The sequence below is a fragment of the Puntigrus tetrazona genome, chromosome 8, assembly GCF_018831695.1.
Source record: "Puntigrus tetrazona isolate hp1 chromosome 8, ASM1883169v1, whole genome shotgun sequence".
Classification (NCBI taxonomy): Eukaryota; Metazoa; Chordata; class Actinopteri; order Cypriniformes; family Cyprinidae; genus Puntigrus; species Puntigrus tetrazona.
This window is the reverse complement of record NC_056706.1, coordinates 7,293,667-7,306,099: the sequence shown is the minus strand read 5'-3', so window position 1 is coordinate 7,306,099 and position 12,433 is coordinate 7,293,667. Positions and strand designations below refer to the sequence as shown.

General features: G+C 37.2%; 1 protein-coding gene and 2 long non-coding RNA genes across 4 annotated transcripts; all 3 read right to left on the bottom strand.

Annotated features, from left to right (window-relative positions):
• Window positions 1–2,596: 2,596 nt before the first annotated feature.
• Window positions 2,597–3,633, bottom strand: LOC122350910. 2 transcript variants are annotated; one of them, XR_006251644.1, is made up of 6 exons: window positions 3,606–3,633; window positions 3,469–3,522; window positions 3,365–3,382; window positions 3,038–3,100; window positions 2,821–2,898; window positions 2,597–2,667 (listed from the first exon to the last, which is right to left on the bottom strand). It is a non-coding gene; the product is annotated as an uncharacterized LOC122350910 (long non-coding RNA). The 2 variants fall into 2 exon arrangements; XR_006251643.1 differs by having other exon boundaries at window positions 3,038–3,382.
• Window positions 3,632–3,970, bottom strand: LOC122350911. The gene is made up of 3 exons (XR_006251645.1): window positions 3,948–3,970; window positions 3,745–3,798; window positions 3,632–3,660 (listed from the first exon to the last, which is right to left on the bottom strand). It is a non-coding gene; the product is annotated as an uncharacterized LOC122350911 (long non-coding RNA).
• A 1,069-nt stretch (window positions 3,971–5,039) lies between these two features.
• On the bottom strand, window positions 5,040–11,985 carry LOC122350138 (collagen alpha-1(I) chain-like). The gene is made up of 35 exons (XM_043246387.1): window positions 11,957–11,985; window positions 11,805–11,858; window positions 11,610–11,654; window positions 11,477–11,530; window positions 11,119–11,163; window positions 10,952–11,005; window positions 10,787–10,831; window positions 10,280–10,333; window positions 10,026–10,133; window positions 9,891–9,944; window positions 9,746–9,799; window positions 9,603–9,647; window positions 9,122–9,175; window positions 8,883–8,927; window positions 8,700–8,753; window positions 8,564–8,617; window positions 8,424–8,477; window positions 8,193–8,246; window positions 7,977–8,030; window positions 7,714–7,758; window positions 7,565–7,609; window positions 7,346–7,453; window positions 7,203–7,256; window positions 7,043–7,096; window positions 6,671–6,724; window positions 6,453–6,560; window positions 6,329–6,382; window positions 6,123–6,230; window positions 5,993–6,046; window positions 5,859–5,911; window positions 5,706–5,759; window positions 5,558–5,611; window positions 5,323–5,430; window positions 5,184–5,237; window positions 5,040–5,066 (listed from the first exon to the last, which is right to left on the bottom strand). The coding sequence occupies exons 2-33, from the start codon at window positions 11,850–11,852 to the stop codon at window positions 5,388–5,390; spliced, it is 1,863 nt and encodes a 620-aa protein (XP_043102322.1). The 5' UTR covers window positions 11,853–11,858; window positions 11,957–11,985; the 3' UTR covers window positions 5,040–5,066; window positions 5,184–5,237; window positions 5,323–5,387.
• Between the last annotated feature and the right edge of the window lie 448 nt (window positions 11,986–12,433).

The following is a 12,433-nucleotide window of genomic DNA, read 5'->3' as shown; positions in this document are numbered from 1 at the left end:
CGCTCGTTCTCTACCGGGGAGAGTCTGCCTCGAAACCACATCTGATTGGACGAGCGTGGCTTCGTCCGTAAATGTACAGTAATAGTATCAATGCCTTACAGGGTTGCATGGTTTATGTAATAACTGGTTATCTCACTCTCTTCGCAAAGATGCAAGTTGTGGAATAAATATATGAATCTCAAAACCCTTCAAGAATATACGCCTATGTCATATTTCACCCCAAATGCAAATATTTCAAATGATGTGGTTATAGCTTTGTTTAGTTTTAAATATGTGTTTCATGTTAAATGATAAAAAAATAGATTATCTTTGTGAAGATTACATATATGATACTGAAGTAAAGTGACAATATGTAACCGTGAAAGGACGGAAAGTACATTGTACTATCAACTTGTGGAGAATGAAGACATGTGGTTAGATCCGACCTTGTCACTTTTGTTCACTAATTTATTAAACACATTCACATTCACGAATTTATGTGAAATGACTCCTAGTTTTAATTGCAATAAAAAGAAGAAAAATAGTATTATTTATCTTGGGGTTGTTTATTGTATCTTTAAAGAAGATGACAAAAATACAGAGAATTTCATGGCATATTTCTCATAAAGGAAATATTTTTTGACAATATATAAAGTATATAAAGTATATAGCCATTACATTATATATATATATATATATATATATATATATATATATATATATATATATATATATATATATATATATATATATATATGTATATATATATATGTACTGATTTATTTATATATATATTATATATATTTATATATATAGGACATATATATATAACCTTTACACAGTGTCATATATATATATATATATATATATATATATATATATATATATATATATGACACTGTGTAAAGGTTCAATATATGAACATTTCCTTCAGAACAAATTCTTACAATCTTACATAAATAAATCAGTACATAAATACTCACAACCCACTGACACATAAGTCTACATAAGTCTCTCACACACTCGCACACACACACTTTTTGCACCACTTTCAGTCTACCAGAAATATGAATAATATAAACCTGTAGAACAAATTCACTAATTATAATCTACGTTACATTATTATACAGCATTCAAAGCCGAACTGTAGCGTATGTCCTGGAAACAATGCACTCATCCCAGGTGCTCTGTGAACAGAATTTATTTTTGGAAAGACGCTATAAAAAGCACAAATGTCCAAGGGCGATGCTTGTATCTCCTTCCCAGGTTTCTCCTCCACCCTGCAAAAGAACATCTCTTATGGGAAGGAGTCGTATGTCTCCTCTGTGAAGCTCCGAATTCCCAAGAACCCTCACCTGTGCTTTTACCTGCGAAGATAAAGAGGGGAAATACTTTATGTGACATGGTTTGGATGCGTTCTATTTTTTTTAAACTTCTCATTTAGAAAAGCTGTTGTCAAGTGTCCTACACTGATTGCTTCTTACCTCACAATCATGTTGTGATATGAGGACATGAGACGGATGGATTTCTTCATCGGAGTCTCCCCATAAGCGTAACACCCTCTTGGTGGTATCCTGGTGTTTAGCAGTGGGGCTGTGTTTTTCTGGACATGTCAGGCTGATGATTTGTGTGGCAGAGGTACTGTGTAACCGTAGGAATCGCAGCTGGACAACATCGAGATCTCTATACTTAAACTGTGCAGAGCAATAATCGGAAAATTACATTCATTAAGACACCTGCTATTCTTAATACAAATGATGATATTCACAGTACTGTTTCCATAGAAACAAAAATACACCATGTTAGTAAATTAACAAGAAATTACATCATCTTATGAAATTCAGCAGTTATTACCTTGAAGCCTCTGTGCAGCTCATTAAACCACTTTTTAGATCTGTCCTCTGATGCCCACATCCCTGAAATCTGACAAATCACCGTCAATTAAAACACAAATATACTATAATATTCATTATAACAGTATATAAACATATTCTGTGTGTTATTCTGTGTATCATACTGGCAGTTTTCTTGCAAATATTTACATTTTATTGTGATATGGTTCCACAAAGAACCTTAAACATACAACAAAGCTTTTCTTTTTGCAGAAGATTATTTATATTAAAAAGGTTTTTTCAGATTATTAAAATGTCTTTCACATCAGATCTTTTATTTAAACGTTCTCTGGGAAGCCAATAGTGGTTCTTATGGGGCATTACATTAAATCCCTTTTTGGAGTAATAGTAATGGGCAATACTGTGAATGTCTTTGAGATTTTGATTCTATAATATCTTACAGTTTTTAAATCCAACTTTCGTTCAAAACATCAGTTCACATCTTAGAATCACTGAAGGATACTGATCTTACTTTAGACCGGACGGAGACACACAAGTTAGACCACCAGCAGTGAAATTGCAGAACACACGGAGAGCATCAAATGGACATCCATGGTTTGGATCAACATAGTAGTGCCCTACAAACAGGACAACAGTAAATTAAATGTCCACTTTATGATGTCAGTCACATTTTTGGGCCTGAAGTCTGCTCACCATCTCTGAGGTGAGGCTGGATGAGACTCAGCTCTCTGCAGGTAGTTGCTGGGTTGTCTTTAGTGCCTTATGAGAAGCTATTTTCCTCAAACTCATCTTCAGGCTTGTCAAATCGAGACTTTCTGGATAATGACCTTGCTTTCTGAAAATAGCGTGCAAAGACTTACAATCAATATATTAAAATCTTCATCTCAGGCCTTTTGCTACCGGACCCCAACTTTCCTCTATATTTTTACAATACAAATGTGTTTTGGTGCTCAACAAACCAAGATTAACTGCTTGAGTTTGTACCAACATTTTGTGATCCTCTTCTCTGAGCATGAGGTGAAGTACGATGTCCTGGTATCTGCTGAACAGGAATACCTGGTTTTCCCTTGGTGAGATGGTGAGAGTGAGCCAGAATATAAGATTAAGACAATATCTTAAAAAGCAATCAAATCAATATGACATTAAAGTGAAATTAAAGTTAAAGTGTGAAATTAAAGTCACATGCAAAAACCTATTCCACTTACAGGAGGTCCTCTCCGACCTTTCACACCTTTCAGTCCTGATATTCCCTGAATTCCTTTCATACCCTGTTGATAGGAGCAGCGCTTAAGAAAGCACATTTAACTCTAATAAGCTTAATGTACTTGAGGTCTAAATCATATTTTAAATCCCATATTGTCAATGCTTCAGCATGACCCTACTGTACTTTGCTGTTTGAATACTGCACATCAGGGTACTGCAGGTCAGTGTGACTCTAATAAGATTTGTATCTATACTGTACCTACCTGGATCATGTACAGGGCAAAGATAAGCAGAGCTGTATAAATTACGATCACACCTTCAGTACACACCTTCCTTCCAGTTGGACCCTGTAGAGCAAAACAAGAAACCGTGTCATCTATGCTATTGTTCTTTAGCAGATAAAACTGTTCAAAGAGTTTACAAAGAGACATACAGGTAAACCAGGGAATCCTTTGTCACCAGGACGCCCACGAGCACCAGCGTCGCCCTGCAATAAAGAACATATTTATGAATAAGGAATAAAAACATCACAGTAAATATGTGCACAGTATCTTGAAGGTAGTTATTTACATGTACGCCTTTAGGCCCATGTCGTCCCCTTGTACCCTGGGGCACCTTGCTTTCCCTGTGAGATGAAGGAAAAGATTCACAACTATTGAAAAAAGCAACTGATTGTTTTTGATGCATTTTCGGTTCCGTTCGAACTTACCTTTTCTCCTGGTGGTCCAACGGGTCCTTGCAATCCTCTAATGCCAACATGACCCTGTAAATTGCATTAATGAGCACTGAGCTACTGCAACAAATTACTCATGTTTTCTCAGTTTGGACCTCTGAACAAAACTGGGGTGATTATTCTTATTATTATTTCACATGTCAGAAGCAATTGTCTATAGTTAATGGATACAGTGATACCTTTGGTCCTTTTTGTCCAACATCTCCTTTTCACCTTGAAGTCCCGGAATCCCTAAGTTTTAACAAAGAATAATAAAAAAATCCACACAGATTGTAGAAGCAAAAACAATGTCTTTGATTTGATAACCTTGGTCCTATTAGCCTGGTGGGTCCTGGTAATCCTTTGGGTCCTACAGAGCCCTGTGATGAAAAGGATGGTAAATTGGGTGTAGTAGGAGTCATTATTTAAGAGACAGAGAGGAAATTACCTTTGGTCCAGGTAGTCCTTGATTCCTTGCAAACCTGGTGTTCCTATGGGCCCCCTTTGAATTTGTTTTTAAATCCATGCCACAAGCCATGACATAATACAAAACATGACCACTTTTATATAAGCCATGACCACATTCTTTACAACAAATTATATAAAGCCATCTTACTTACAGCACTACCTGGAGCACCTGGTCTCCCAGTAGATCCTCGGAAACCAATGTCACCCTGTAAATAGTACAGTAAGGTAGTAAATGCTCATGTTTATGTTTAATCTTTATTCTAATCTACTTGGGCCAGCTCAGAACTCAGGACAATGGCCCAGATCACACCAGTAACTACATAGCAAATATTCAGAACACCTTAACAATTGCATAATAACACAACACCTTAGCTGTAACATGGCTGATTCAGAACATAAACATAAAGGGCAAGGAAAAGAGAACTTAAACACACAATTCATCCATGTAGAACAACACCAGACAGTGAACAGAGGGAACACAAGGGTATAAATGAACAAGGGGTGACAAGCTTAAAAACAACCAAACTACAAAATGACTTTAAAATGCACAGGAAATGACATAAAAGTCCAAACAAGACAGTAACACGTAAGACTAGTGTTGAGGTTTGCATTGGTAAGCACTATATAAAATGTAAATAAAAGGAAGCTACTCACTGGGTCACCCTCATTGCCTATAACTCCCAGCAGTCCATCTGTACCACTGCATCCCTTAAATATCATTAGTGTAAAAGTCAATCATGTTTGGCACAATCATAAAATAGTCAGAAGGTTCACATATTTGTGTTAGGGATACTTGCTGGTTTTCCAGGTAGACCAGGATTACCATGTTTCCCTTTTGGTCCATGAGGTCCCTAGACAATAATACAATATACGTACAAACTTTGATTTGTTTGTGTAGGCAAATATGAAATAATACTAGTAAAGCTGCTTGTCAAGTCAATAAAAGCCTAAAAAATGCATGAACCCACTGGCTTTCCTGCAACACCTTTACTTCCTCTCCTTCCATGAGAACCGCTCATTCCCTGTGTGAAAGAATCACAAAAACAACTGGTGAAGACATTAAATGACCTGATTAAATGATACATCTAAAAATATTGCACCACTGACTTTTGGCCCTGGTTGACCCTTGAATCCTTTTCCCCCTGAAGGTCCTGAAGGTCCTAGTTTTCCCTTTAGTCCACGATGACCCACAGCTCCTGGCTGACCCACGGGCCCCTTGACAGGAGCGTAGATCATTTAAATGTTAACGCTTTCCATTTGAGCATACTGTATGTCAGTGTGAAATGCTCCATATTCTATTCTTTAGATTGGAAACCAATCTGGTTGTAAAGTGTTAGCTCACCATTTCGCCTCCTGTTCCAAGCTCTCCTTTCTTCCCACTTGGGCCTGAAACACCCTGTAGACAACATGTAAAATTCCATCAATTTGGGTTAGTAAGACCGCATAACATTTTCTAAATAATGCATGCATCTTCAAAGGTAAAAACTTACAATTGATCCAATCTTCCCAGGGCTGCCTGGATTCCCTTTATCTCCAGGCTCTCCCTGCAGGGGACAAAAACAACAGATGCACTTACTCATATGACGATGTAACAGAGCATACCAAACTTGGAAATACCATACAAAGTGGAAATAAAAACATACTTTTGGTCCAAGTTTTCCACTTTGTCCGACAAACCCTTTTTTCCATGCAAACCCTAAATTTGAATGGAATAAATTAATGTTAAAATGTATATCCCAAAATATACAATAAATCAAATACATCAAACCTAACTTACCGGTAACCCAATAGCACCATTTGGACCTGGCAGCCCATTTGGTCCTGCCTCACCCTATGATACCCATATAACAAAATTAATATACTTCTTCATAGGATGCATTAGCTGTAAAAGAGGAAGTAGTACCCACAACAAGCCCACGTAGACCTTTGTCGCCTTTTTCACCAGATTTTCCCATGTTCCCTCCAGGACCATACGTTCCTACAAACCCAGAGTGAGCTCTCACACCTGTCTGACCCTGAGAAAAACAAAAACAAACAGAAAACATCTCAACACTAAAAGTATTTGACTAATATTTCACTTAAACACCTCCGCAAACTTTATTAAAAAACTCACTTTTTCACCAGGGGATCCAGGATCTCCCTTCTGCCCTAGAGAACCACCCAACCCCTGACAAAAAAAAATAACTTATGATATTTTGTACTTCAGAAATAAAAAAAAAAATCAGCAGTATTCTTACTTCTTGTCCTTGTTGTCCTTTCAATCCAGCAGGTCCTCGATTTCCGCTCTCTCCTTGGATTCCTTTTGAGCCACGATCACCCAAAGATCCTTCGATACCCTTCTCACCCTACAACCGACAGTTCTGTCCTGTGTATCATTTACATAAAACACCATAACACAACGTACATGTATAAAATGGAGTTGGCAAAAATACAGCATCAAAGAATTTGTACTCACAGACAAGCCTTTGCTTCCTGCTGGTCCGACTGGCCCAGTTTCACCCATTGAGCCCTAAAAAAATTATTACCATTTTTACCAATTACCAATTACCAAATCTGAAATATTTTTGAAAGAAGCCTCTTATGGGGTTATATGGGTCTTTAATGTCATATGACCTTCAGAAAACATTCTAAAATCCTAATCTTGTGCTCAATAAATGTTTTTAATAGTAACAATGTAGAAAACAGTTATCAGTTTATTGTATGTTGTATTGTATTGTTAAATTATTGATTCAAACTTTAAAAAGTAGTGTACATATGGATGATACTCAAATCAATTATTTAGAGAATTTCTTATTAATAACAAAACCAAGATTTATAAGCAATCTACCTCCTCACCATCGATACCAGCAGCTCCCTTCAGTCCACTGGCTCCTCTCAGTCCCTTCGTCCAAGACATTTAGAAATAAAACGTCTCATACAAGGCCACAGTGAAAGAACCAGTACATTTTACATAATTATAATGAAGATAGAACTTAAATAAAGCCCACCTTGTCACCTTTATCTGCTGGAGGTCCAATGGGTCCAGGTGGTCCATCTTTACCCTGAAAGACAGAATACAATATAGAGATAAAACTTTCCCTCAGTCCTCACAACAATAAACCACATAAACCAAAAAAACAAAAAAACATACTGGGTACCCAGCCACTCCATGTGGCCCCGGTGGCCCTCTTGGCCCTTGATTTCCTACAGGCCCCCGCAGACCTGTTTCACCCCACTGCCCTATGTTTCCCTGTGGGCCCTTTAGAAGATTACATTTACATAATGTTTCATCATTATTAAGTGAAGAAACACATGATACTATTGCATCATGACAAAAAGATTGCAAATGTGTGTTAAATGTATGCTTTACAGCAGGTCCTCTGTAGCCCTTCTCTCCTGGTAGGCCTCGAAGACCCTAGACAGAAAAATTCATAGATTGATAGAGTTTTCAAACATACAGTTCAATGTTAATGAACGAGGAAAAATGTAAAATATATATACAACCTATAAGGCACTTACTTGCTGACCGGGATTTCCTTTGGGCCCCTCAGCACCACTTTTCCCCTAATATCAAATGTAATGTTTGTAAAATGTGCTTGTCTATACATTAAAAGAGCAGAACATATGGCTTGTGAATGAAGGAGGCTTGATTTAAAACTTTTGCTTCTGCAGCCGATTACTGTTTAATACAGCTAATAATGTTTTCAGCTTTTTATTGCATTACATTTTGTCATCATATGGTGTGTCACATGACGTGACTGGTACATTTACAAACCACCAACCTTCTCTCCAGGACTGCCGTAAAGCCCTACTGAACCCTCTCTGCCTTTAACACCCTGAGGGAAAAAAACTATCAAGACTGAACTAGCCACATAAAATTCATTGCCAGTTGCTATAAAAAAGAGCACAGAAAAAAAAAAAACGAATATTCAAATTTGGATAAAGTCTGATCTAAAGAGCTAGGTGTCATGAAATCGAAAAAAACAATTATTACTTACTCTGATTCCAGGCTTTCCGGGTTTGCCAGTGAGGCCCAGGCTCCCTGGTTCCCCCTTTTAAAAAGTTTTTAATAGCATTGTGCTGTAGGTCATATTCTTAGACAGTAATGTCAGAATTGGCAAACTATTACATTTTTAACAGCTAAATATACCACAAGATGGAGAGTTACATAACTAAGAGACTGAAGGGTTTGGAAATGCTGTCAATCAGGAAAGGAAAATAAAACTCACGCTTTTTCCAACGGGACCTTGGACTCCTGGTGCACCAGGCCTTCCCTGTAAACCCTATTCAGACGTTTAATCAGTTGTTTTGTACATGTCAGTATAAACATTGTCTAACAAATCATGAAAAAAATAAGAGGAGGAATTACTTGGGGACCCTGAGGTCCTTTATCTCCATCTGATCCTGATGGTCCAATCGATCCCTGTAACACAAATCACTTTTAGTGGCTAATGAAGCAAACTAACGGGGCATTCTGTATGAAATTGTGTATGTGTGGCTCTTACAGATGCACCGTGAATGCCGTCCTGTCCTCTGCTCCCTGAAACACCCTGATGTCCCTAAATCATGTCATAATCATGACTTTGCTAAAATGGATGCTAATCCACTATAGCCTATGCAGTAGTTAATCACTGCTATGCTAAGTTTGTGTTATAGAATTATACCAATCATTAGGAAACTCAGTTTACCTTGTGACCTTTAAACCCGGTTCCTCCAGGGACTCCTGGTCGGCCCTGTCCCATTAAAAAATATAAAGTGTAAGTAATCTGATATATATGGTTAATTAGGCCATGATATTTTCTGTTGTAACTGAAATAATTATGACCAAAGGAACAAAGAAAACTGTGATCAAACTTTACTAAATCATGTAAGTAATTGCATGAGTTGTTTTATATTTAAAAGGTAATGATTTGGTGTACAAGGGAACCTTAATACCGGGCTCTCCTTCAGGCCCTGGTTCTCCAGATTTTCCCATCTCCCCCTGTAAAACAAAACATTTGGATATAGTGTCTCTCTTTAGTCCACTGTATATAGGCATCTGTTTTCAGATTTATTATATTTCCTAAACCAATAGGCCATGGAATTGGTGTAATGAATGAACGAATGAATGAATCTTTGATGAGGTGTATTAATTCCACAGTGGTCTCTGAATACCATGTAAAAAAATTCCAGTGCCAACTACTGGTCATATGAGTGTGTGTGTGTGTGTGTGTGTGTGTGTGTGTGTGTGTGTGTGTGTGTGTGTGTGTGTGTGTGTGTGTGTGATTTATGTATACCTATGGATAGATTTTGTACATTTCTAAAATAACCACTAGGGGGAGCTACGATAAAACAAATCTACTCAAAATGATTAGCGTCCTTGCCTTCACAATTATGACTTGCAGTTTTATTTAAGAAATCATACTTACCAAAGGTCCTGGAAAACCAACGAATCCCCCTTGGCCAGTCTGACCCTTTTGAAGTAAAATAATGTTTTATTGAAATCGATTAAGTATGTGAAATCTAATGTATGATTTTTGCCAAAGACACGTTGAGAGAAATGATCAATCACCTTGTCTCCTCTCAGTCCAGAAGCACCTTGGATACCAGGGTGGCCTCTCTCTCCCTAAAGATAGCATTTAAAAAAGGTAACTGTTTTTATGCAGTAACACATTATATTAGATTTCTTTGATAAATAGAGAATTACACTGCTGTACCTTAGATCCATCATTTCCCTGTCTCCCCAGATCTCCAACAGATCCATCATATCCCTGAAGTAAAAGCAATGCAATGACTAACCGGCTGGTTTTAGTTAGTCAGTTTTGAATTAGTTACTAGTAGCCACCGCTCACCGTGGGCCCTGGTGAACCAGCAGGTCCAGAAGGGCCAATCTCTCCCTGTACACCAGACTGCCCTCCTCTGCCTCTGAATCCCTGTTTCCCTGGCATCCCCGGAGGACCCTTACAAAAAGAAGATAGATTAGTTCTTTCAACATTTAATCCAATGATTTCTAGTTCTTTGGGATCTGAGAACAGTGTACATCTGGCTCTCAATAAAAAAGTGTTTACAAAAGCCAGAGCTTTTGTAAATATTTTAGTGAACTCACTAGATCTCCCTTTTGGCCAGAATCTCCTTTCTTTCCATGCTGTGCTTTCAAGCCCTGAAGTTCACAGACAGACAAAGACAACAAATATAGTTATCCCAAAATCATGATATTATTTTCTCTAGAGTCATACGAATTATCAATACCATTATACTGCGATTTGACCTGTTTTATGAAAACATTTTACATCTCATTTTACATCTATATCATGCTGCTTGTATGTCAGAAATACAAAGAAGAACAAACACAGCATTAAAATAAATTTTTAAAAATCCCCCTTCACAACACACTGAAAGTGCTAAATGTATATTCTAATTATTTAAATTGAAGTTAATACTTAATTATTAATTAAATTATTAATTAATTAATAATAGTATAGCCTCACTAACTACATACCGAAATGAATATATTGCTTTACCAGCAGCTTCTACAAAAGAAAACTCTAAAACATATCAAAAGTGTCTCACAACAACAAGACATTTAAAATATTAATGTTTGAAATAATCTTACTGGATCACCTGAGGGTCCGTGTTTTCCTGGTTTTCCACTGGCACCCTGAAACAAGAAAGCATATTGCTGCATTACCATAGAAGCGCACTGCTGTATCAAAAGAATATGAGAGATATCTGAAGAGACCGTAAATAATTATTCATGAAGAGTGAACCACAGGCTTACTTTTAGACCCGGTGGTCCTGGACTCCCAATGTCTCCTTCGATTCCCACATCTCCCTGTTTGAATAAGAAATACGTGTGCCTCAAGTAAATGCAGGAAAACCAAAAATGCGATTTCAGATGTGACTGTAATTTCAAAGCTTTTATAAAAAGACATGAAATGCACATACAGAGTCTCCTTTCTGACCTGGTGGTCCATCACCCCCTAGTTTTCCCTGAATAGTTTGTTAGATAATGACGGTAGTTAGACATAGTAGTTTGATAGAGGAGAGGAAAGAGGCAAGCAAATACATAGCTAGATTGATATAAGAATTGGGTCATATTCTACATTTTCCAGCATGACTACAATATTACAATATGGGTTACAAAATCCAGTTATATAAGACTATTACTGTAACTTCCTTTAAGAATATGCCTTAACCATAATATGGATCCTATCTGTAAAATACTGTGTGTGTAATCATGGAGACCAAGAGCACACAAATACATAATGTAAATAAGAAAGATAAAATACATAGTTTACAGCACCTGGGGTCCAGGAACACCAGGAATACCGATAATACCATCAGACCCTTCCTCTCCCTGAAATATATAATGGCATATGACTTTTTTCTCTTTTTTTGGTTTTTATAAAGTCTTTGTAAATAAAAGATTGACTTACTGGTTTGCCAAGTGGTCCCCTTGGCCCCATCTCACCAAGCTGTCCCTATAAAAGAGAATTAATAGTATGCATTAGCGACTGATCTGACTAACGAATCTTTACGACTTTCTTAATCATTTGTGATTACTGGAATGATGATGTTCAAGGACTGTCAAAATTACTGGATTGAAGCATAAAAACTAGAGTGCTTCTTACAGGGGGTCCGTTGACGCCTGGAACTCCCTTCAACCCCGCTGGACCCATAAGACCCTTAAAGAAAGCTTAAAGGTCAAGTTCTAAACATCAAAGAATTGAAAGTTGATACTGAATAATAATTAATAAAAAATAAATGCGATTTTGTAACATACTGGTGGTCCTGGTGATCCAGTGAACCCAGGCTCCCTATCTGTCCCTGTGACACAGATTATTACTAAAACAATCAGATTGCTCACCTTTTTTGTATATTTTATATGGACAATAAAAATGATAATTTAGCATATACAGGTTGACCAGGTGGCCCCATAAATCCCCGAGGTCCTCTTGGTCCAGGTGGCCCCTTTGTATGGAAAAAATATTGTTTGTTAAAGAAGTTGTTATTGCTTTGCAATATCTTCATCTAATGGAAAGCAGCTATTTTAAATTGTACACATACGTTTTACTGTATATTTGATCATAAATGCAGCCTTAGTGAGACGTCTTTCAAAAATAGTTAAAAGTCTCAATATCAACATCAGTTCGAGATATCAGTCTCAAAAGCTGTAGAGACAGACAGGATATCGGTTTCATAAAGAAATGACACACAATCAGAAATATGAAGTTACTCACAATATATCCTACTACCCCTG